Source organism: Nerophis ophidion, linkage group LG01, assembly GCF_033978795.1.
Source record: "Nerophis ophidion isolate RoL-2023_Sa linkage group LG01, RoL_Noph_v1.0, whole genome shotgun sequence".
NCBI lineage: Eukaryota > Metazoa > Chordata > Actinopteri > Syngnathiformes > Syngnathidae > Nerophis > Nerophis ophidion.
The window spans coordinates 90,274,860-90,299,856 of record NC_084611.1 but is presented as its reverse complement, the minus strand read 5'-3'; the positions used below and the strand labels follow the sequence as shown (position 1 = coordinate 90,299,856).

Sequence of the window (24,997 nt, the reverse complement as noted above, 5' to 3'; positions counted from 1 at the left end):
TGTGTGAGAGAGAGAGAGGTCTGGTGTGTGACGTGGAGGGGTGTGCATGTGTGTGTGTGAGAGAGAGAGAGGTCTGGTGTGCGACATGGAGGGGTGTGTGTGTGTGTGAGAGAGAGAGAGGTCTGGTGTGCGCGTGTGCGTGTGTGTGTGTGAGAGAGAGAGAGAGGTTTGGTGTGCGACGTGGAGGGGTGTGTAGAAGGGTGTGTGAGATGTGAAGGTTTGTGTGAGACGTGAAGGTGTGTGTGTGTGTGTGCGTGCTTGTGATGTGAAGGCATGTGTTAGACTTGAAGGTGTGTGTGCATGTGTGACATGAAAGTGTGTGTGTGCGAGTCTGATGTGAAGTTTGTGTGTGTGTGCGTGCGCGCTTCTGATGTGAAGGTGTGTGTGTGTGCGAGTGAGACATGAAGGTGTGTGTGAAGTGAAGATGTGTGTCTGCAAGTGAGACATGAAGGTGTGTGTGTCTGTGTGAGAGAGACATGAAACTGTGTGCATGAAGACGTGTATGTGAGAGAGAGAGAGACATGAAACCGTGTGTGTGTGCATGAAGACGAGTGTGTGTGTGAGAGAGAGAGACACGAAACTGTGTGTGTGTGTGCATGAAGACATGTGTGTGAGAGAGAAAGAGAGAGAGACATGAAACTGTGTGTGTGCATGAAGATGTGTGTGTGTGTGAGAAAGAGAGACATGAAACTGTGTGTGTGTGTGTGTGTGTGTGTGTGTGTGTGTGAGAGAGAGAGAGAGAGAGACATGAAACTGTGTGTGCATGAAGACGTGTGTGTGTGTGTGTGTGTGTGTGAGAGAGAGAGAGAGAGAGAGAGACATGAAACTGTGTGTGTGTCCCCAGGATGTGTGTGAGTGAGAGAGAGAGAGAGAGAGAGATAGACATGAAACTGTGTGTGTGTGTGTGAGAGAGAGAGAGAGACATGAAACTGTGTGCATGAAGACGTGTGAGAGAGAGAGACATGAAACTGTGTGTGTGCGCATGAAGAAGTGTGTGTCTGTGTGTGTGTGTGTGTGAGAGAGAGACATGAAACTGTGTGTGCGTGTGTGTCCCCAGGATGAGTTGCAGAGTGTGCAGACTGTGATCATCAACTGTATGAGTGTGAGGACTTCTCACTCCATCTTCCCTCTGCTGGCACACATGCTGGACCTGCACCTTCCCGCTGGACCTGCTGGACCTGCAGGACCCCCGACTCTGCGGGCACACCTCACCTCACCTGGACCTGCTGTGTGAGCTCAACACACACACACACACTCTTAAGTACACTTAAGTTGTGCCCAAAGTCCATCCACTTAATTTCAACACTTGTGCACTTGCTATCAGTCTGGACAATACCAGTGCTGTACATGCATGTAGTATCAGTGTGGCTGATACTGGTCCTGTATGTAGTATCAGTGTGGCTGATACTGGTCCTGTATGTAGTATCAGTGTGGCTGATACTGGTCCTGTATGTAGTATCAGTGTGGCTGATACTGGTCCTGTATGTAGTATTAGTGTGGCTGATACTGGTGCTGTACATGCATGTAGTATCAGTGTGGCTGATACTGGTCCTGTATGTAGTATCAGTGTGGCTGATACTGGTCCTGTATGTAGTATCAGTGTGGCTGATACTGGTCCTGTATGTAGTATTAGTGTGGCTGATACTGGTGCTGTACATGCATGTAGTATCAGTGTGGCTGATACTGGTCCTGTATGTAGTATCAGTGTGGCTGATACTGGTCCTGTATGTAGTATTAGTGTGGCTGATACTGGTGCTGTACATGCATGTAGTATCAGTGTGGCTGATACTGGTCCTGTATGTAGTATCAGTGTGGCTGATACTGGTCCTGTATGTAGTATCAGTGTGGCTGATACTGGTCCTGTATGTAGTATTAGTGTGGCTGATACTGGTGCTGTACATGCATGTAGTATCAGTGTGGCTGATACTGGTCCTGTATGTAGTATCAGTGTGGCTGATACTGGTCCTGTATGTAGTATCAGTGTGGCTGATACTGGTCCTGTATGTGGTATCAGTGTGGCTGATACTGGTGCTGTACATGCATGTAGTATCAGTGTGGCTGATACTGGTGCTGTACATGCATGGTATCGTGTGGGTGATACCGGTCCTGTATGTGCATGTACTATCAGTCTGGGTGATACAGGTGCTGTACGTGCATGGTATTGTGTGGGTGATACTAGTCCTCTGTGCGTGTAGTATCAGTGTGGGCGATACAGGTGCTGTACGTGCATGGTATCGTGTGGGTGATACTAGTCTTCTGTGTGCGTGTAGTATCATTGTGGCTGATACTGGTCCTGTATGTAGTATTAGTGTGGCTGATACTGGTCCTGCATGTGCATGTAGTGTCAGGGGCTGTCCGTACACGTATTCGTGTGGGTGATACCGGTGCTGTTCATGCATGGTATTGTGAGGGTGATACCAGTCCTGTATCTAGTATTAGTGTGGCTGATAGTGGTGCTGCATGTGTATGTAGTATCAGTGTGGGCGATACTGGTCCTGCATGTGCATGTAATATCAGTGTGGGTGATACCGGTCCTGTATGTGCATGTAATATCAGTGTGGGTGATACCGGTCCTGTATGTGCATGTAATATGAGTGTGGGTGATACCGATCCTGCATGTGCATGTATTATCAGTGCGGGTGATACCGGTCCTGTATGTGCATGTTATATCAGTCTGGATGATTCTGGTGCTGTACGTGCATGGTATCGTGTGGGTGATACTAGTCCTCTGTGTGCGTGTAGTATCAGTGTGGGCAATACAGGTGCTGTATGTGCATGGTATTGTGTGGGTGATACTAGTCCTGCATGTGCATGTAGTGTCAGGGGCTGATACGGGTGCTGTACGTATATGGTATCGTGTGGGTGATACCGGTGCTGTTCATACATGGTATCGTGTGGGTGATACCAGTCCTGTATGTAGCAGTAGTGTGGCTGATACTGGTGCTGCATGTGCATGTAGTATCAGTGTGGGCAATACTGGTCCTGCATGTGCATGTAATATCAGTGTGGGTGATACGGGTCCTGCATGTGCATGTAATATCAGTCTGGGTGATACTGGTGCTGTACGTGTATGGTATCATGTGGGTTATACTCGTCCTCTGTGTGCGTTTAGTATCAGTCTGGGTGATACAGGTGCCGTACGTGCATGGTATCGTGTGGGTGATACTAGTCCTTTGTGCGTGTAGTATCAGTGCGGGCGATACTGGTGCTGTACGTGCATGGTATCGTGTGGGGTATACTAGTCCTCTGTGCGTGTAGTATCAGTGTGGGCGATACAGGTGCTGTACTTGCATGGTATCGTGTGGGTGATACTAGTCCTCTGTGTGCATGTAGTATCGGTGTGGGTGATACTGGTCCTGTACGTGCATGGTATCGTGTGGCTGATACTCGTCCTCTGTCTGCGTTTAGTATCAGTGTGGGTGATACTGGTGCTGTACGTGCATGGTATCGTGTGGGTGATACTAGTCCTCTGTGCATGTAGTAACAGTGTGGGCGATACAGGTGCTGTACGTGCATGGTATCATTGAAGTGTGGTCCACAGGCTCCTGGTTCTGGACGAGATGGACCAGCTGGACAGCAAGTCCCAGGAAGTCCTTTACACCATCTTTGAGTGGCCTCACCTGCCCAAGTCCCGCCTCTGTCTCATCGGTGAGTCCGCCGCCATCTTCCTCCCCGCACCTGGCGAGCGGCGCTGACCTTGTCCTCCCTCAGGGGTCGCCAACGCGCTGGACTTGACCGAGCGCATCCTGCCCAGACTTCAGGCGCACCCTCGCTGTCGACCCCGGCTGATCAACTTCCCGCCATACAGCCGCCAGGAGCTGACCGCCATCGTGCAGGACCGCCTGGCGCAGGTGCTTTGCTCGCCGCCGCAGACGCTCGCCATCTTTGCCCTCTTTGTTGTTTTTCAAACCTTCTGCATCCTCGTGTCCTCCAGGCGTCGGCGGGCGGGATCCTGGACGCCTCCGCCGTGCAGTTCTGCGCCCGCAAAGTGTCGGCCGTGTCGGGGGACGCCAGGAAGGCTCTGGACATCTGCAGGTGAGTCTTCGCCGTCCTCGCCGGCGTGCTGGAGATGTGACGCTGGCGTGTGCAGGAGAGCGGTGGAGATGGTGGAGTCAGACGGCAGGAAGACGGCGTGCCCGCAGAAAGAGGAGGCGTGCCGCGTCAGCGTCCCTCAGGTGGCGCGCGTCCTCTCCGAAGTGTACGGCGACCGCATGGCGTCTCAGGGCGGCGCCCCCGATGGCGAGAACTTCCCTCTGCAGCAGAAACTTCTGGTGTGCTGCCTGCTGCTGCTGGCACGCGGCGGGAAGAGCAAGGAAGTCCTGCTCGGCAAGGTGAGCCCACGCCGCCATCTTGGGAGGACTGCCTTCTAAGACCTGATGTTTGACCCCCAGCTCCACGAGGTCCACAGCCGCCTGTGCGCTCAGAGGCAGGTGGGCGGAGTCAACCAGGCCGAGTGTTTGTCGCTCTGCTCGCTGCTGGAGAGTCGAGGAGTCTTCGCTCTGAAGAAAGCCAAAGAAGCGCGACTCACTAAAGTACATCAAGAACTTTATGAACCTTCACTTTCACTTCACACTTCCTGTTTGCCGTCCCTTTAGCTGCCAACTTCACTTCCTGTTTGCCGCTCCTTTGCTTTCAAATTCAGTTCCTCTTTGCTGCCCTTCGCCTCAGTCACTTCATGTTCGCCAACCCTTTGTTTTCAACGCCACTTCCTGTTTGCCGTCCCTTTGCTGCCAACAACACTTCCGGTTTGCCGCTCCTTTGCTTTCAATGTCACTTCCTGTTTGCAGCCCCTATGCCTCTGTCACTTCCCGTTTGCCACACCTTCGCGTTCAACGTCACTTCCTGTTTGCTGCCTTTCGCTTACCGTCACTTCCTGTTTGCCGACCCTTTTCTTTCATTGCCACTTCTTGTTTGCCACACCTTCGCTTTCAACGTCACTTCCTGTTTGCTGCCTTTCGCTTTCTGTCACTTCCTGTTTGCCGACCCTTTGCTTTCATTGCCACTTCCTGTTTGCCACACCTTCGCTTTCAACGTTACTTCCTGTTTGCTGCCTTTCGCTTTCTGTCACTTCCTGTTTACCGACCCTTTGCTTTCATTGCCACTTCCTGTTTGCCGTCCCTTTGCTGCCAACATCGCTTCTTGTTTGCCGCTCCTCAACATCACTTCCTGTTTGCTGCCCCTATGCCTCAGTCACTTCCTGTTTGCCGACCCTTTGCTTTCATTGCCACTTCCTGTTTGCCACACCTTCGCTTTCAACATTACTTCCTGTTTGCTGCCTTTCGCCTCCGTCACTTCCTGTTTGTCGACCCTTTGCTTTCAACGCCACTTCCTGTTTTGCCGTCCTTTTGCTGCCAACATCGCTTCTTGTTTGCCGCTCCTCAACATCACTTCCTGTTTGCTGCCCCTGCGCCTCAGTCACTTCCTGTTTGCCACACCTTTAGCTTTCAACGTTACTTCCTGTTTCCCTTCGCTTTCAATTTAACTTCCTGTTTGCTGCCCTTTGCTTCCGTCACTTCCTGTTTGCCGACCCTTTGCTTTCAACATCACTTCCCTTTTGCCGCTCCTCCACATCACTTCCTGTTTGCCGCTCCTTTGCTTTCAATGCCACTTCCGGTTTGCAGCTCCTATGCCTCCGTCACTTCCTGTTTGCCACACCTTTGCTTTCAACGTTACTTCTTGTTTGCTGCCTTTCACCTCCGTCACTTCCTGTTTGCCGACCCCTCGCTTTCAACTGCACTTCCTGTTTGCCGTCCCTTTGCTTTCAACATCACTTCCCTTTTGCCGCTCCTCCACATCACTTCCTGTTTGCCGCTCTTTTGTTTACAATGTCACTTCCTGTTTGCAGCCCCTATGCCTCCGTCACTTCCCGTTTGCCACACCTTCGCTTTCAACGTTACTTCCTGTTTGCTGCCTTTCGCCTCCGTCACTTCCTGTTTGCCGTCCTTTTGCTGCCAACATCCCTTCTTGTTTGTCGCTCCTCAACATCACTTCCTGTTTGCTGGTCCTATGCCTCAGTCACTTCCTGTTTGCCACACCTTAGCTTTCAATGTCACTTCCTGTTTTCTGCCCTTTGCCTCCGTCACTTCCTGTTTGCCGTCCCTTTGCTTTTAACATCACTTCCGGTTTGCCGCTCCTTTGCTTTCAATGTCACTTCCTGTTTGCAGCCCATATGCCTCTGTCACTTCCTGTTTGCTGCCTTTCGCCTCCGTCACTTCCTGTTTGTCGACCCTTTGCTTTCAACGCCACTTCCTGTTTTGCCGTCCTTTTGCTGCCAACATCCCTTCTTGTTTGTCGCTCCTCAACATCACTTCCTGTTTGCCACACCCTAGCTTTCAACGTCACTTCCTGTTTCCCTTCGCTTTCAATTTCACTTCCTGTTTGCTGCCCTTTGCCTCCGTCACTTCCTGTTTACCGCCCCTTTGCTGCCAACATCACTTCCTGTTTGCCCCTCTTAGCCTCCTGTCACTTCCTGTTTGTCACCCTTTCACTTTCAACTTGACTTCCTGTTTACCGCTTCTTCGCTTTCAATTGCACTTCCTGTTTTCCTCCTGCTCGCTATCACTGGAACTTCCTGTTTCCCACACCCTCGCCTCCAAGGTTCCCTTTTTTCCGCCGCTTTGCTTCCAACATCACTTCCTGTTTGCCGACCCTTTGCTTTCAATGCCACTTCCTGTTTGCAGTCTCTTTGCTGCCAACATCCCTTCTTGTTTGTCGCTCCTCAACATCACTTCCTGTTTGCCACACCTTAGCTTTCAACTTCACTTCCTGTTCCCTTTCGCTTTCAATTTGACTTCGTTTACTGCCCTTTGCCTCCGTCACTCATTGCCGTCCCTTTGCTTTCAACGCCACTTCCTGTTTGCTGTCCCTTTGCTGCCGACATCACTTCCTGTTTGCCCCTCTTAGCCTTCTGTTTGTCGCCCTTTCACTTTCCACTTGACTTCCTGTTTACCGCTTCTTGGCTTTCAATGGCACTTCCTGTTTTCCGCCTGCTTGCTTTCACCGGAACTTCCTGTTTCCCACACCCTCGCCTCCAACGTTCTTGTTTTCCGCCGCTTTGCTTCCAACGTCACTTCCTGTTTGCTGCCCCTTAGCTTCCAACGTCACTTCCTGTTTGCCGCTCCTCAATTCCTCTTCCTGTGCTGTGCAGGTGTTCCTGAGGATGGAGGAGAAAGACGTGGAAAACGCTCTGAAGGATCGCACGCTGGTCGGCAGCATCCTGGCGGCCGGACTCCCTTGAGCTTCTTTTTTTTTTCCCCCCATTTTATTTTGTATCTTTTTTTTTTTTTTTGAAGGTGAACTTTTAAAGGTGCCTTTTTTATTATTATAAAATTCTCATTTTTGCTGAGGATGTCATTTTTGAAGTCAGGTTTGTTGTTAAAAAAATAAACCGACAGATTTATTTCTTTTAAACTTCTATTTTTCTGACTTAAATGTGACTCGGAATGAAAATATTCCAAAACTCAAACATTGCAATATTTCCTTTTAATTCATGTAAAATGTAAACATTGATTGTCAACATTCAAAGGTTAGATATTTTTTATATTTCAAACATTCACGGTGAATTTTTTACAGCCGCTAACAACAATCAACTTTCATCATTCTCGTCATTTCTCCAAAGGAGAGTAAAAGATGAATAAATAAATAAAAATAGATACAAAGTCACTACAAATGTGAAACGTTGGACTTTTAAAGGTTTCAGTTTGCATAGTTTGCACAAACTCAAATAAATATTCTGGTGCTGGTGAAAGCACTTTGTTGCTGTCTTGATGCAACCACACGCGTGCTTTTACTTTGAAGGATGTCCCGCTTCTGGCTGTGGGCGCTTCCTGTCTACCTGAGGCGGGCAGAGTAGCAGCGCATGTACTCTGTGGTCCAGCGCTCGTCCACCGCCGCCACCTGGGAGCGCCTCAACTTGTCCAGGTCAGCTGATCGCGCCCGCCGCCGCTCCGTGCTGCTGCGCTGGTCAGGTGGGCGTGTCTGAACGCAGGCGTCGGACATGTGACTCTGGAAGAAGACACCTGTCAGCGTTCATTTATTCATGGCGGACTCCTCTTACATACAAGCTGCCTGTGGACTGCATGCAAACACTTCAGACCAGCAGGGGGCAGTGTCACTCACTTCTTACACATTAGCTTCCTCCACTTCCTGTTTACCGCCATTCACTTTTAACATCACTTCCTGTTCGTTGCCCTTTCATTTCCAACACAACTTCCTGTTTGTCACCCCTTCACCCGCAACACCACTTCCTGTTTGCCGCTCCTTCTTTCACAGCGTCACTTCCTGTTTGCCGCCCCTTCACTCGCAATGCCACTTCCTGTTTCCGCCCCTTCACTCGCAATGCCACTTCCTGTTTCCGCCCCTTCACTCGCAATGCCACTTCCTGTTTCCGCCCCGTCACTCGCAATGCCACTTCCTGTTTGCCGCCCCTTCACTCGCAACATCCCTTCCTGTTTGCCGCCCGCCCCTTCACTCGCAACGTCACTTCCTGTTTGCCGCCCCTTCACTCGCAACGCCACTTCCTGTTTTCCGCCACTTCACTCGCAATGTCACTTCCTGTTTGCCGCCCCTTCACTCGCAACATCCCTTCCTGTTTGCCGCCCGCCCCTTCACTCGCAACGTCACTTCCTGTTTGCCGCCCCTTCACTCGCAACGCCACTTCCTGTTTTCCGCCACTTCACTCGCAATGTCACTTCCTGTTTGCCGCCACTTCACTCGCAATGTCACTTCCTGTTTGCCGCCCCTTCACTCGCAATGCCACTTCCTGTTTGCCGCCCCTTCAATCGCAATGCCACTTCCTGTTTTCTGCCCCTTCATTTGCAACGTCACTTCCTGTTTGCCACCCCTTCACCCATGTCACTGTTTGTTGCCCTTTCACTCGCAACATCACTTCCTGTTTGTCACCGCTTCACTCGCAACGTCACTTCCTGTTGGTCGCCTTTTCTCTTGTAATGTCACTTCCTGTTTGTCTCTCCTTCCCTCGCAACTTCACTTCCTGTTCGTCACCCACTCACTCGCAACGTCACTTCCTGTTTGTCACCCCTTCACTCGCAACACCACTTCCTGTTTGTCGCCCCTTCACTCGTAACGTCACTTCCTATTTGTCACCCCTTCACTCGCAACACCACTTCCTATTTGTCGCCCATTCACTCGTAACGTCACTTCCTGTTTGTCACCCCTTCACTCAAAACTTCACTTCCTGTTTGTCACCCCTTCACTCGCAACACCACTTCCTATTTGTCACCCCTTCACTCGCAACACCACTTCCTATTTGTCGCCCATTCACTCGTAACGTCACTTCCTGTTTGTCACCCCTTCACTCGTAACATCACTTCCTCTTTGTCACCCCTTCACTCGTAACATCACTTCCTGTTTGTCACCCCTTCACTCGCAACGTCACTTCCTGTTTGTCACCCCTTCACTCGTAACGTCACTTCCTGTTTGTCACCCCTTCACTCGCAACACCACTTCCTATTTGTCACCCCTTCGTCCTAACGTCACTTCCTGTTTGTCACCCCTTTACTCGCAACACCACTTCCTATTTGTCACTCCTTCACTCGTAACACCACTTCCTATTTGTCACCCCTTCACTCGCAACCTCACTTCCTGTTTGTCACCCCTTCACTCGCAACACCACTTCCTATTTGTCGCCCCTTCACTCGTAACGTCACTTCCTATTTGTCACCCCTTCACTCGCAACACCACTTCCTATTTGTCGCCCATTCACTCGTAACGTCACTTCCTGTTTGTCACCCCTTCACTCAAAACTTCACTTCCTGTTTGTCACCCCTTCACTCGCAACACCACTTCCTATTTGTCACCCCTTCACTCGCAACACCACTTCCTATTTGTCGCCCATTCACTCGTAACGTCACTTCCTGTTTGTCACCCCTTCACTCGTAACATCACTTCCTCTTTGTCACCCCTTCACTCGTAACATCACTTCCTGTTTGTCACCCCTTCACTCGCAACGTCACTTCCTGTTTGTCACCCCTTCACTCGTAACGTCACTTCCTGTTTGTCACCCCTTCACTCGCAACACCACTTCCTATTTGTCACCCCTTCGTCCTAACGTCACTTCCTGTTTGTCACCCCTTTACTCGCAACACCACTTCCTATTTGTCACTCCTTCACTCGTAACACCACTTCCTATTTGTCACCCCTTCACTCGCAACCTCACTTCCTGTTTGTCACCCCTTCACTCGCAACACCACTTCCTGTTTGTCACCCCTTCACTCGCAACATCACTTCCTATTTGTTACCCCTTCACTCGTAACATCACTTCCTATTTGTCGCCCATTTACTCACAATGTCACTTCCTGTTTGTCGCCCCTTCACTCGCACCGTCACTTCCTATTTGTCGCCCATTTACTCGCAATGTCACTTCCTGTTTGTCTCCCCTTCACTCGCACCGTCACTTCCTTAGCATTAGCCGAGCTTCTCACGTGATTGGGCGTCTTCCTGTGGCGTCTCTCCGTACAGTTTGGTCGTCCCGCAGCCGGGCAGCTGGTGGGCGGCTGGCTCTTGGCTCGCTGTGGTCTGCGTGCGGCCGGCGATTTGTCGCCACGGGAACAGTCCAGGTGTCCCAGGTCGGTGCGGCGCCGGTGACGTCGCCTCGGCTCCGGGTTGACAGGCTCGCCCTCTGACGAGGTGGAGCGGAGCGGCCCGTTGTCGGTGTCATCTGAGGCGTTGCCGGGGTTCGGCGGAGGCTCCGCCTCTGCTGAGCTACCGCCGTTTTGTGTCGGCGCCACTTTAAGAGAAGAAAGTTACTTCCTGTTGACAGTTTCTGCCAGTGGTTACCATGGAAACGAGGACAAAAAGTCCCAACATTCTTCTCACCTGCTGCCGGTGCAGCGTCGACAACGGCCGCCTCCGTAACCACCGCCGTGTCCTTGCCAACCTCAAACGGGCGCTCGGGGTGGAGAGCGGACCCGGGCGGGACAGACTGCTGCTCGCCGTCGCAAGAGGGCAGCGGCGCCACTTTGTTGCAGCTCAGCCTGGGCGTGGACCGGCCGCTGGACTCCGAGCCGCCGTCCCAGCCCTCCCAGAACCAGGACTTGTGGGAGTGTTCCATCACGCGGCGGGTCAGGCGGTACCTCAGCGAGTCCTCGTAGCATTTGGCGAAGGTCTCCCACTTGGGGTCGCGGAACCGCTTCATGTACTCGGAGCGCACCTTCTTGGTCAGCATGGTCGCCGTCGCTGAAGAACAAAACAACAGGAAGAGGCATTAAGTCCCGCCTCCTCCGCTAAATGATTTCTAGTCATCCATCAGCCACACGGGGGAGGCGGAGCTTATACCAGCATCTCATTAAAAACAACATGCTAATGGTGGAGGGCGGAGCTTAAAACAGCATCTCATTAATAATAACAACATGCTAATAGTGGAGGGCGGAGCTTATACCAGCATCTTAATAACATTCTAAATGTGGAGGGCGGGGCTTATACCTGCATCTCATTAGTAACAACATGCCAATGGCGGAGGGCGGAGCTTATACCAGCATCTCATTAATAATAACATGCTAATGGTGGAGGGCGGAGCTTAAAACAGCATCTCATTAATAATAAAATGCTAATGGTGAAGGGCGGAGCTTAAAACAGCATCCCATTAATAATATGCTAATGTGGGGGCGGAGCTTATACCAGCATCTCATTAATAATAACATGCTAATGGTGGAGGGCGGAGCTTAAGACAGCATCTCATTAATAATATAATAATGGTGGAGGGCGGAGCTTATACCAGCATCTCATTATTAACAACATGCTAATGGTGGAGGGTGGAGCTTATACCAGCATATCATTAAAAACAACATGCTAATGCTGGAGGGCGGGGCTTATACCAGCATTTCATTAATAATACCATGCTTATGGTGGAGGGCGGAGCTTAGAACAGCATCTCATTAATAATAACATGCTAATAGTGGAGGGCGGAGCTTAAAACAGTATCTCATTAATAATATGTTAATGTGGAGGGCGGAACTTTTACCAGCATTTCATTAATAACATTTTAATGGTGGAGGGTGGAGCTTAAAACAGCATCTCATTAAAAACAACATGCTAATGGTGGAGGGCGGAGCTTATACCAGCATCTCATTAAAAACAACATGCTAATGGTGGAGGGCGGAGCTTAAAACAGCATCTCATTAAAAACAACATGCTAATGTTGGAGGGCGGGGCTTATACCAGCATCTCAATATTAACAACATGCTAATGGTGGAAGGCGGAGTTTATACTAGCATATCATTAATAATAACATGCTAATAGTGGAGGGCGGAGGTTATGCCAGTATCTTATTAATAATAACATTGTAATTGTGGAGGGCGGGGCTTATACCTGCATCTCATTAGTAACAACATGCTAAAGGCGGAGGGCGGAGCTTATACCAGCATCTCATTAATAACAACATGCTAATGATGCGCACGCACGACCAGGCAGGTGGGCCACGCCCCCTGCCGAGAGGCTTTGAGCGCCGTCACGTGACCAGTTGAAGATGTCAGTGGAAACAACATCAATTATTCACTTCGCTACACTTTACTCACGACCCCAGCTGTTGGAATAAAACATTATTTTGTGTCGTTTACCTTTCAAACGCGCCTGCGTCGGCGTCCTGTTGATATTTGACGTTTTATAAAACGTTGGAAGACGGAAGGTGGGCGCGCGCACCTCCTTCCCACCTTCCGTACCTGCTCCGTTAATCCGCTTCGTCGGCAGGCGAGCCGCAAATGTCCGACTTGGCGACGACGAGACGACGTCAAATGTCTTCCCTCTCGGCCACAGCCTCTCCCGGAGGTGTTCGGCGAACCTTCTGAGCGTCGTAATGTCGCTAAAAGACGACCACCACCGCCCACCTCCTCCGAACTGGACGTGTGAAGCTGGCGTGGAAACGGACACACGCTTCCGGTGTCGAATGTCACAATAAAATTAAACCGGAAGTAAAAACTTTCGGACTGGTATTGGTTCCAAAGTAAATCTTTATATTATGGCAAGCTTTTTGTCATGTTTTGTGTACTGCACATCTTATTATATTATTACAGAACTATTATAAATTGTAAATGAAGAAAGCTAGGGCTTTTATACTTTTTATATAGCGTGTGTGTGTGCTCTGGCAATGCTTACTTAATGGGGATATCGCCCTGTTTACACCAGGGGTCTCAAACACGCGGCCTGCGGGCCATTTGCAGCCCGCGAAACGTCCATTTGTGGCCCGCACCTTGATGTGAAAATGTAATGTTGGTGCGGCCCGCGAGTTTTATATGCATGGCGCTTTACAGCATCATGCTTGCATACCCTCGATTTGTCCGGGAGATTCCCAATCTTCAGTGCCCCTCCGGGGGTGATACTTCTCTCGAATTTCACCCGAAATAACAATATTGGGGGCTACCATGGAGGCACTGCCTTTGCCGTCATCTACATCGTGTACAAACAGCTTCCCAGCCCAGCCACATATTGTATTTGGCTTCCAAAGACGCAGTAAGCGACTGCAAGACATATGTGATGAACAGCCACACAGGTCACACTGAGGGTGGCCGTATAAACAACTTTAACACTGTTACAAATATACGCCACACTGTGAAACCACACCAAACAAGAATGACAAACACATTTTGGGAGAACATCCTCACCATAACACAACATAAACACAACAGAACAAATACCCAGAATCCCATGCAGCCCTACCTTTCCTCCGATTATAGCCCGGAAGAGTTAGGGATGCATTGGATTCTGAGTATTTGTTCTGTTGTGTTTATGTTGTGTTGCGGTGCGGATGTTCTCCCAAAATGTGTTTGTCACTCTTGTTTGGTGTGGGTTCACAGTGTGGTGCATATTTGTAAGAGTGATAAAGTTGTTTATAAGGCCACCCTCAGTGTGACCTGTATGGTTGTTGATCAAGTATGTCTTGCAGTCACTTCCTTGGATCTGCAGAAGCTTCATACAATATGTGACGGAAAAGTGGACGAGGCGGCAGGTTGTAGAGGACGTTAAAGGCAGTGCCTTCACGCCACGCCCTTTATGTTGTTGTCCGGAAGAAAACCGGGGGAATGACTGCCCCCGGAGATTGTCGGGAGAGGCACTGATATTCGTGTGTTTCCCGGAAAGATCGCGAGAATTGGCAAGGATGTTGCTAGGGCGGGAAAGCCATTCAAAGAAGTTGAATTCATTAAAAAGTGCATGTTAGATTTTTTAAAGAAATATTTTCTTGCACCCAGTTACTGCATCCAGTGGCCCCCAGGTAAATTGAGTTTGAGACTCCTGGCTCACACAGTCACCTTTAGGGGACCTCCGACGGTATGAGGACAAAAAAAAAACAGGTCCCCTCTGTCAGGCCTGGGCTGTGGATGTTTGTGCTTCCTCGATGCAAGGATGATGTGGGACGAGTCAGGCATGAATGTAAGTACATTGTTGTTTATTTAATAAACAAATAAAGAACAAAAAGCGCTCACAATGGAGGAAGAAACAGTACAAACGTGAAACAAAAACACCTGCTCGATGGCATGAAATGATGGACATAAACTAAAGGACTTTGCACAACAACAATTGGCTATGAATAATAATAAACTATAAACAAAACTAGCACAATGGCATAAATACAAAAACTTACACGGCATGGAACTATGGACAAGGACATGAAGGAGGTGCAGCCTGGGTCGGGTGCGTGCGCATGTGTGAGAAGATCCCAGAATGATGAACAGAAAGAAAATGACTTAAATACTGGCTGTGATGATCAGGAACAGGTGCGGGACTGAGGACAGGGGCGGAACTAATACGTTGGCATGGAAACAAACAAAACCAGGAAGTGCAAAACGTGACTGAATGTCCAAAATCAAAAACATAACATGACAAAACAAAATGTGATCCATAGGTGTGACACCCTCAAGGGAAACCTTTTCAAATGATAGTCCGATCCATTCTGAAGATGCCTAAATGATAAGAGGACAGCTCTAGTGCTGTATTTTTTTTTTTAAGGTCCTCAGTAGTCACGAACAAATTTGTGTGAATCATGCAAAATTCTTAAAATTTGTTCCCCATGAACCACATTAATTATTTTTCCCCAGGGTCCCCAGTAAGTATGATCAGCACATTACTTCATCAATCCAGAGATTTAAAGACGTGTATGAGCTAACTGGGCAGTGGACATTTTACACCATTTTTTTATGCCTCCACAACCTGTAGAAAGGCTGGTCCCCACAAGTCCTGAACAACAACTTGGTCCCCATTCCAGTGTCTGTGTGTGTGTGTATTGTGGATAAATTATTGACTTGACTATTTTTGTGAAACTACTTTTACTTTAAAAAATATACTTTTATTTCTAAAGCGAGCAGATGTTATTTTCATTCAAAGAAGGAATGGTTGTGTTTTTACTTGGAGAATGCTGTTGTGTCTACTAGGGAAACTTCATATTTACAAATCTAGTGTAATGTCATGCAAAGCAAACATTTCTAAAATTAAAAAAGTACATATAAATCACTAATATTGTAAAGAAAAAGGTCACGGAAACTTCCCACCTTCTAAAATAAATTATTTAAAAAATCTAGTGTAATGTCATGCAAACCAAACCAAACATTTCTGAAAAAAAAAAATTACATATAAATCACTAATATTGAAAAGAAAAAGGTCATGAAATGTTTCCACCTTCTAAAATTCATTATAAAAACAAATCTAGTGTAATGTGCAAAGCAAACATTTTTGAAAAGAAAAAAAAGTACATATAAATCACTAATAATGTAAAGAAAAAGGTCATGGAAACTTCCCACCTTCTAAATAAAATGCATTATAAAAACAAATCTAGTGTAATGTGCAAAGCAAACATATCTGAAATAAAAAAAAAATACATATTAATCACTAATGTAAGGAAAATAATCATGGAAACTTCTCACCTTCTAAATAAAATACATTATAAAACAAATCTAGTGTAATTTCATGCAAACCAAACATTTCTGAAATTTAAATAAGTACATCTGACTCACTAATAATGTAAAGAAAAAGGTCATGGAAACTTCCCACCTTCTAAAATAAATTATTAAAAAAATCTAGTGTAATGTCATGCAAACCAAACCAAACATTTCTGGAAAAATTTAAAAAAAAAATACATATAAATCACTGATATTGAAAAGAAAAAGGTCATGAAAACTTTCCACCTTTTAAAATACATTATAAAAACAAATCTAGTGTAATGTGCAAAGCAAACATTTCTGAAATAAAAAAAAAGTACATATAAATCACTAATATTGGAAAGAAAAATGTCATGGAAACTTCCCACCTTCTAAATAAAATACATTATAATAATAAATCTAATGTAATGTGCAAAGCAAACATATCTGACATTAAAAAAAACAACATATTAATCACTAATGTAAGGAAAATAATCATGGAAACTTCTCACCTTCTACATAAAATACATTACAAAACAAATCTAGTGTAATTTCATGCAAACCAAGCATTTCTGAAAATTAAAAAAGTACATATAAATCACTAATATTGAAAAGAAAAAGGTCACGGAAACATCCCACCTTCTAAAATAATTTATTAAAAAAATCTAGTGTAATGTCATGCAAACCAAACATTTCTGGAAAAAAAATTTTTTTTTTACATATAAATCACTAATATTGAAAAGAAAAAGGTCATGAAATTTTTCCTCCTTCTAAAATACATTATAAAAACAAATCTAGTGTAATGTGCAAAGCAAACATTTCTGAAATTAAAAAAGTACATATAAATCACTAATAATGTAAAAGAAAAAGGTCATGGAAACTTCCCACCTTCTAAAATACATTATAAAAACGATTAACATCAATGAAAAAATGACAAGTATCGTGTAAAGCGATGCTTTTATTTTCTTTTTGTTTCACACGTTTCCGGGGTTTTTTTTCCGTTCTGTTTCTCGCAAAACTAATTTGTGTGTACTTATTTTTAAAATGTATAAAATACATAATTTTATTTTAAGATTTGATAAACTATCTGTGTAAAATAAAATAAAGTTTGGTAAAAAAATTAAAAAATAAAAAAAGTACAAATAAATCACTAATAATGTAAAGAAAAGGGTCACCTTCTAAAATACATTATAAAAACGACTAACATCGATGAAAAAATAACAAGTATTGTGTAAAGCCATGCTTTTATTTTCTTTTTGTTTCACACGATTCCGTTTTTTTTTTTGGTTCTGTTTCTCGCAAATCTAATTTGTGTGTACTTATTTTTAAAATGTATAAAATACATGTTTTTGTTCTCAAATTTGATAACCTATCTGTGTAAAATAAAATAAAGTTTGGTAAAAAATAAAAAAAAGTACATATAAATCACTAATATTGGAAAGAAAAAGGTCATGGAAACTTCCCACCTTCTAAATAAAATACACTATAAAAATAAATCTAGTGTAATGTGCAAACCAAACATTTCTGAAATTAAAAAAGTACATATAAATCACTAATAATGTAAAGAAAAGGGTCACCTTCTAAAATACATTATAAAAACGACTAACATCGATGAAAAAATAACAAGTATTGTGTAAAAAGCGATGCTTTTATTTTCTTTTTGTTTCACACGTTTCCGGTTTTATTTTTCGTTCTGTTTCTCGCAAAACTAATTTGTGTGTACTTATTTTTAAAATGTATAAAATACATGTTTTTATTTTCAGTTTTGATAAACTATCTGTGTAAAATAAAATAAAGTTTGGTAAAAAATAAAAAAAGTACATATAAATCACTAATATTGGAAAGAAAAAGGTCATGGAAACTTCCCACCTTCTAAAATACATTATAAAAACGATTAACATCGATGAAAAAATAACAAGTATTGTGTAAAGCCATGCTTTTATTTTCTTTTTGTTTCACACGTTTCCGTTTTTTTTTTTTCGTTCTGTTTCTCGCAAAACTAATTTGTGTGTACTTATTGTTAAAATGTATAAAATACATAATTTTATTTTAAGATTTGATAAACTATCTGTGTAAAATAAAATAAAGTTTGGTAAAAAATTAAAAAAGTACAAATAAATCACTAATAATGTAAAGAAAAGGGTCACCTTCTAAAATACATTATAAAAACGACTAACATCGATGAAAAAATAACAAGTATTGTGTAAAGCCATGCTTTTATTTTCTTTTTGTTTCACACGATTCCGTTTTTTTTTTTTGGTTCTGTTTCTCGCAAATCTAATTTGTGTGTACTTATTTTTAAAATGTATAAAATACATGTTTTTATTCTCAAATTTGATAAACTATCTGTGTAAAATAAAATAAAGTTTGGTAAAAGAAAAAAAGTACATATAAATCACTAATATTGGAAAGAAAAAGGTCATTGAAACTTCCCACCTTCTAAATAAAATACATTATAAAAATAAATCTAGTGTAATGTGCAAACCAAACATTTCTGAAATTAAAAAAGTACATATAAATCACTAATAATGTAAAGAAAAGGGTCACCTTCTAAAATACATTATAAAAACGATTAACATCGATGAAAAAATAACAAGTATTGTGTAAAAAGCGATGCTTTTATTTTCTTTTTGTTTCACACGTTTCCGTTTTTTTTTTCGTTCTGTTTCTCGCAAAACTAATTTGTGAGTACTTATTTTTAAAATGTATAAAATACATGTTTTTATTTTCAGATTTGATAAACTATCTGTGTAAAATAAAATAAAGTTTGGTAAAAAAATAAATACAATAAATAAAAATCTTAAAGCCGCAAACTGTGGGTGACGTCATTAGCAAGCGACTTCCCCGCGCTGCCGGAGAAAAGTGTCGGCGCGAAAGGACGAGACGACAATTCGTTCAAGAAAAAGGTGGTTTGTTCCCTCCATTGTTGAGCCAGAAGGCCGCCAGGGCAGCGATGTTCTCCCCGCGCACAGCCCCGAGCTCGGCCCGCCGGCAGCAGAACAGAACCCCCGCCAGGAGAGCGTCCAGCAGCCTGCTTCTCACCCCGCGACGCACGCCTCTGTCCGCCAGGTAAACACTCTTTAAACACCCTGGCTGCAACCCTAACACTTTATTTCAATTATTTATGAATATTACCCGTCAATAAAATACTCTCCGACTTGTCCGAGTCGAAAAGTTAAGTCTAGGGCAGGGGTCGGGAACCTTTTTGGCTGAGAGACCCATGAAAGTCAAATATTTTAAAATGTATTCCCGTAAGAGCCATATAATATTTTTATAACACTGAACACAACTAAACGTGTGCATTTTTAAGTAAGACCAACATTTCTAGAGTATAATAGGTCTCTTATTCTTTGTAATAAAAGTGTTATTCTGAAGCTAACTGTGGTGGGGGCGTGGCCTGTGGGCCTGCAGCAAACTTGGGTGTCCCAGGACCGGCCTCGAAATCAGCGACAGGTGCGTAGACGGCCCACCTGGGCCTTGTTATCTAATCACCTGTCGCTCTGTTATAAGCAGCAGCCAGGAGGAGAGACGGGGTGGAGGCTGGAGCCACAGCGCGAGCGAGAGAGAAAAATACAATTGCTGGAAAGGAACTGAGAGACTTATTGAAAAATAAAACAATAATGTAACCTTGAAAAGGGCTCTCATGTCGGTGCTTGGTGGTCTGAAGAACCCGCAGGAGGGCAAGCCCCAGACTAACCAATAATAAATAAATTACTACTTACCATTAACGCAACTTCTTGAATATAAAAAAGCATGATAATGTTTTATATTTTGAACGTTATTTTTAACACTGTGATTACAAGTGGAATTGTTCATTATTTATCGTGTTAAGGAATGTCAGCTCAGATTTATCCGAGAGCCAGATGCAGTCATCAAAAGAGCCACATCTGGCTCTAGAGCCATAGGTTCCCTACCCCTGGTCTAGGGCAATGTTTCTCAACCACTGTGCCGCGAGGAAGATTCTGGTGTGCCGTGAGAGATTATGTAAATTTACCTATTTGGGTTAAAAATATTTTTTTGCAAACCAGTAAGTATAGTCTGTAAATGATGTGTTGTTGAGTGTCGGGTCAGAGTAACCGTGTAATACACTTCTATATCACTAGGTGGCAGCCGGTAGCTAATTGCTTTGTAGACATCGGAAACAGCGGGAGGCAGTGTGCAGGTAAAAAGTCGTCTAATGCTTAAATCAAAAATATAAACAAAAGGTGAGTGCCTCTAAGAAAAGGCATTGAAGCTTAGGGAAGGCTATGCAGGACAAAACTACAACTGAACTGGTTACAAAGTAAACAAAAACACAATGCTGGACGACCCAAAGACTTACTGGGGAGCAAAGACATGACATGACAATCAACAATGTCCCCACAAAAAAATGATAAAAACAACTGAAACATTCTTGATTGCTAAAACAAAGTAGATGTGGGAAATATCGCTCAAAGGAAGACATGAAACTGCTACAGGAGAATACCAAAAAACGAGAAAAAGCCACCAAAATAAGAGCGCAAGACAAGAAGTGAAACACTACACATAGGAAAACAGCACAAAACTCCAAATAAGTCAGGGTGTGATGTGACAGGTGGTGACAGTACACCTACTTTGAGACAAGAGCTATAGTCATGCATGCTTGGTTATGCTTTAATTCATATCCAACAATTGCGACAACGACTTTTTACTGTCAACTGAGTTTCGTTTTTTAATGATTTCTGCTGGTGGTGTGCCTACGCATTTTTTCAACACAAAAAATGTGCCCCGGCTCATAAAAGATTGAAAAACACTAATCTAGGGCACACGCTCAGTTGTTGTCACGTGACCAAGTGTTTAGAGTAGGGGACTCGAACCCGTCACCCGTCCTAAGCCACGCCCACATCCGTTACCCCCGGGAATTAGTATAATAAGCAGAGGTGGGACTAAGTCAGTCTTTGCCCCCAAGTCCCGAGTCAAGACTGGAAAGTCTCAAGTCAAGTTCTAAGTCCTGCATTTTGAGTGTCTAGTCCTGTCAAGTTCTTTTAACCACATACTTATATCTTTACACTGATTGTATATGCTTTTAAAACGCTGTATTTATTTAGTACTTACATTTCACCTTTTTGCTTTTTAATTCCACTTTTAAATGTGTTATTGTAGTAGTATTTTTAAAATGTGCCTTAAGATATTAGCTGTGGCCGCACTTTTGCTAACGTTTGTTTGTTGGAGAAATTATTAGTTTTAAAAATGTATTAATTACATTTCACTTTTTTGCTCTTTATTTACACTTAAATGTTATTGTAGTATTGTTTTTAAAATGTGTTGTTCAAATATTAGCTGTGGCCGCACTTTTGCCTAACGTTTGTTGGAGAAATTACAAGTTCTGAAGAGTTATTAGTTCCGTTTTCCCTTTTTGCTCTTTATTTCCACTTTTAAATGTGTTATTTTAGTAGTGTTTTTAAAATGTGCCGTTCAAATATTACCTGTGGCGGCACTTTTCCCAAATGTTTGTTTGTTGGAGAAATTACAAGTTCTGAAGAGTTATTAGTTCCATTTCACCTACTTGCTCTTTAATTCCACTTTTAAATGTGTTATTGTAGTAGTATTTTTAAAATGTGCCGTTCAAATATTAGCTGTGGCTGCACTTTTGCCTGATGTTTGTTTGTTGGAGAAATTACAAGTTTTGAAGAGTTATTCGTTACATTTCACCTTTTTGCTGTTAAAATCCACTTTTAAAAGTGTTATTGTAGTAGTATTTTTAAATTGTGCCGTTCAAATATTAGCTTTGGCCGCACTTTTGCCTAACGTTTGTTTGTTGGAGAAATTACAAGTTTTAAAGAGTTATTAATTGCATTTCACTTTTTTGCTCTTTAAATCCACTTTTAAATGTGTTATTGTAGTAGTATTTTTAAAATGTGCCGTTCAAATATTATCTGTGGCGGCACTTTTGCCTAACGTTTGTTTGTTGGAGAAATTACAAGTTTTAAAGAGTTATTAATCACATTTCACCTTTTTGTTCTTTATTTCCACTTTTAAATGTGTTATTGTAGTAGTATTTTTAAAATGTGCCTTAAAATATTAGCTCCAGCTGCACATTTGCCTAACATTTGTTTGTTGGAGAAATTGCAAGTTTTGAAGAGTTATTAGTTACATTTCTCCTTTATGCTCTTTATTTCCACTTTTAAATGTGTTATTTTAGTAGTGTTTTTAAAACGTGCCGTTCAAATATTACCTGTGGCCGCACTTTTCCCAAATGTTTGTTTGTAGGAGAAATTACAAGTTCTGAAGAGTTACTAGTTCCATTTCACCTATTTGCTCTTTAATTCCACTTTTAAATGTGTTATTGTAGTAGTATTTTTAAAATGTGCCGTTCAAATATTAGCTGTGGCTGCACTTTTGCCTGATGTTTGTTTGTTTGTTGGAGAAATTACAAGTTCTGAAGAGTTATTAGTTCCATTTTCCCTTTTTGCTCTTTAATTCCACTTTTAAATGTTATTGTAGTAGTATTTTTAAAATGTGCCGTTCAAATATTAGCTGTGGCCGCACTTTTACTTGTTTGTTGGAGAAATTACAAGTTTTAAAGAGTTATTAATCACATTTCACCTTTTTGCTCTTTATTTCCACTTTTAAATGTTATTGTAGTAGTGTTTTTAAAATGTGTCATTCAAATATTAGCTGTGGCCACACTTTTGCCCAACGTTTGTTTGGAGAAATTACAAGTTCTGAAGAGTTATTAGTTCCATTTCACCTATTTGCTCTTCATTTCCACTTTTAAATGTGTTATTGTAGTAGTGTTTTTCAAATGTGTCATTCAAATATTAGCTGTGGCCGCACTTTTACTTGTTTGTTGGAGAAATTACAAGTTTTAAAGAGTTATTAAGCACATTTCACCTTTTTGCTCTTTAAATCCACTGTTAAATGTGTTATTGTAGTAGTATTTTTAAAATGTGTCGTTCAAAATATTAACTGCGGCCACACTTTTCCCTAACGTTTGTTTATTGGAGAAATTGCAAATGTGAAGAGTTATTTGTTACTTTTTCTCCTTTTTGCTCTGTATTTCCACTTTTAAATGTTATTGTAGTAGTGTTTTTAAAATGTGTCATTCAAATATTAGCTGTGGCCACACTTTTGCCCAACGTTTGTTTGTTGGAGAAATTACAAGTTCTGAAGAGTTATTAGTTCCATTTCACCTTTTTGCTCTTTATTTCCACTTTTAAATGTGTTATCGTAGTTGTATTTTTAAAGTGTGCCGTTAAAATATTAGCTGCGGCCGCACTTTTTCCTGACATCAAGGTGTGTTGTCAGGGCGACGCCTGGTCGCGAGCAGAGCCACGCCCCCTCGGACTGCCTCAACTATGACGTGCAAACGTTCGGCTCCTCGCTGCCCGTCAAGGTGATGGAGGCGCTGACTTCGGTCAACGGTAAAGTGCCACCGTCGCCCCCCCGCTTGTTTTTGTGGCGCCCGCTCGCCAACGTCTTTGTCGTGGTTCTGCAGCCGAGGAGCCCATCTCCGTGAAGGTCGGCGACAGCGGCTGGGCCTGGATGGTCTGCGGGGAACGAGTGGTCATCTGGAAGATCTGCCAGACCGCCGTGGCCAAGGTGCACTTTGATCCCGTCTCACGTCTCGGGTGTGATGTGGCACGTGACGGCACAGCGTTGTCTGCTTGCAGCTGTGCGTGTGCAAGGAGCTCCAGCTGCCCAACAGCGGGTACGGCTACACGGCGGACCTCGTGGCCGTGGCGTCTGTCGCCCCTCTGGAGACGGCGGCGGTCCAGGCCATCTCCGTCCTGGCCGTGGCGGCCGAGGGAACGGCGCGTTTGTGGCCCAGCTTGTCTCAGGAGGGAAACTACTCGGAGAGCGACCTGGACCTGGGAGACCTGTGCTCCTTCGTGGTGGCGATCGCAGTGAGTGTCTACAACTTCTATCTTTTATAACCAGTAAGATGCATGTTTTAAAACCAGCATGAGGGTCCGTCGTGGTGGGTACTGATTCACCTGAAACCGGTACCATATTCCGATATTTCTGGTACGCATTGTCAGGTTGAAACACTGATGACATCTTTTAGACAGACAAGAAGCAAGGAATTAAACAGGGACAGAATTCAATTTAGCTCAATGAGGAGAAACGTCTGGGCTGTACTCTTTGTAGAGTCTTCCGAAAGGTCGCACGCCTCCTCTTTTATTTGGACTTTCCCTGATTACATGGCAACAGCTGTTTCTAAAGGAAAGGGGGTCATAAACAGCCGTCGCCTTTGGTTACAAGTCAGTTCAAAGAAAAGGTGCCTGGAGGGGGGGGGGGTCAGGTCTTGCTTCCTCTCTGCTTTGTAGATCTCTTGCACTTTCTGTTTTGGAAATGACATGAATGTTTATGCCACTGCTTAATAACTCAATCAATCAATCAATGTTTACTTATATAGCCCTAAATCACTAGTGTCTCAAAGGGCTGCACAAACCACTACGACATCCTCGGTAGGCCCACATAAGGGCAAGGAAAACTCACACCCAGTGGGACGTCGGTGACAATGATGACTATGAGAACCTTGGAGAGGAGGAAAGCAATGGATGTCGAGCGGGTCTAACATGATACTGTGAAAGTTCAATCCATAATGGATCCAACACAGTCGCGAGAGTCCAGTCCAAAGCGGATCCAACACAGTTAAATAAATAAACTGTTAAATACTCTTTTGCTAAATTGACTTAGTTGTTATTTCCCTCTCTGCATGAAAATGTAAAAGTAGCATATATTACTGCAGTATGAAGAATAATTTTTTAATGTAGACAAATAGAATCATCATACTGCTGTGATTATATGTATCAAGTTTTCATTCAAGGCTAAGGCAAAATATCCAGATACATATGGTGTATCGTGGCCTAAAAATATTGAGATATTAAAAAAGGGCCATATTGCCCAGCCCTAAATTTAGCGTCCTTTCCGATTTCAACGCGTCAAAAGACACAAAGAGTGCGTTAAAGGCCTACTGAAATGAGATTTTCTTATTTAAAGGGGAACGTTATCACAATTTCAAAAGGGTTAAAAACAATAAAAATCAGTTCCCAGTGGCTTGTTGTATTTTTTGACGTTTTTTTCAAAATTTTACCGGTCTCGGAATATCCCTAAATGAAGCTTTAAAGTGCCTTATTTTCGGCTCTCTGCGAAGACACTGGCCATTTCCC

At 43.9% G+C, this 24,997-nt stretch overlaps 3 protein-coding genes across 4 annotated transcripts in view; 2 read left to right on the top strand and 1 right to left on the bottom strand.

Annotated features, from left to right (window-relative positions):
* Nucleotides 1–7,410, top strand: part of cdc6 (cell division cycle 6 homolog (S. cerevisiae)) — a 9,541-nt gene extending 2,131 nt beyond the window's left edge. For both annotated transcript variants that reach the window (XM_061915528.1, XM_061915525.1), the window contains 7 exons: nt 1,058–1,230; nt 3,542–3,648; nt 3,712–3,851; nt 3,935–4,035; nt 4,091–4,331; nt 4,392–4,532; nt 7,148–7,410. In XM_061915528.1, coding sequence (XP_061771512.1) covers nt 1,058–1,230; nt 3,542–3,648; nt 3,712–3,851; nt 3,935–4,035; nt 4,091–4,331; nt 4,392–4,532; nt 7,148–7,237 — 993 coding nt within the window. In that variant the 3' untranslated portion in view covers nt 7,238–7,410. The remainder of the gene's footprint in view (nt 1–1,057; nt 1,231–3,541; nt 3,649–3,711; nt 3,852–3,934; nt 4,036–4,090; nt 4,332–4,391; nt 4,533–7,147) is intronic.
* A 57-nt stretch (nt 7,411–7,467) lies between these two features.
* On the bottom strand, nt 7,468–12,891 carry ccsapa (centriole, cilia and spindle-associated protein a). Its single transcript, XM_061915540.1, has 4 exons — nt 12,576–12,891; nt 10,837–11,196; nt 10,443–10,747; nt 7,468–8,004 (listed from the first exon to the last, which is right to left on the bottom strand). Exons 2-4 carry the CDS (start codon nt 11,183–11,185, stop codon nt 7,831–7,833), a joined length of 828 nt encoding a protein of 275 aa, XP_061771524.1. The 5' UTR covers nt 11,186–11,196; nt 12,576–12,891; the 3' UTR covers nt 7,468–7,830.
* Nucleotides 12,892–18,689: 5,798 nt separating this feature from the next.
* nup133 (nucleoporin 133) overlaps nt 18,690–24,997 on the top strand; it is a 28,923-nt gene continuing 22,615 nt past the window's right edge. Inside the window, exons 1-4 of the mRNA XM_061915510.1 lie at nt 18,690–18,932; nt 23,130–23,245; nt 23,320–23,423; nt 23,495–23,728. Of these exons, the coding sequence (XP_061771494.1) occupies nt 18,817–18,932; nt 23,130–23,245; nt 23,320–23,423; nt 23,495–23,728 (570 nt within the window). The 5' untranslated portion in view covers nt 18,690–18,816. The remainder of the gene's footprint in view (nt 18,933–23,129; nt 23,246–23,319; nt 23,424–23,494; nt 23,729–24,997) is intronic.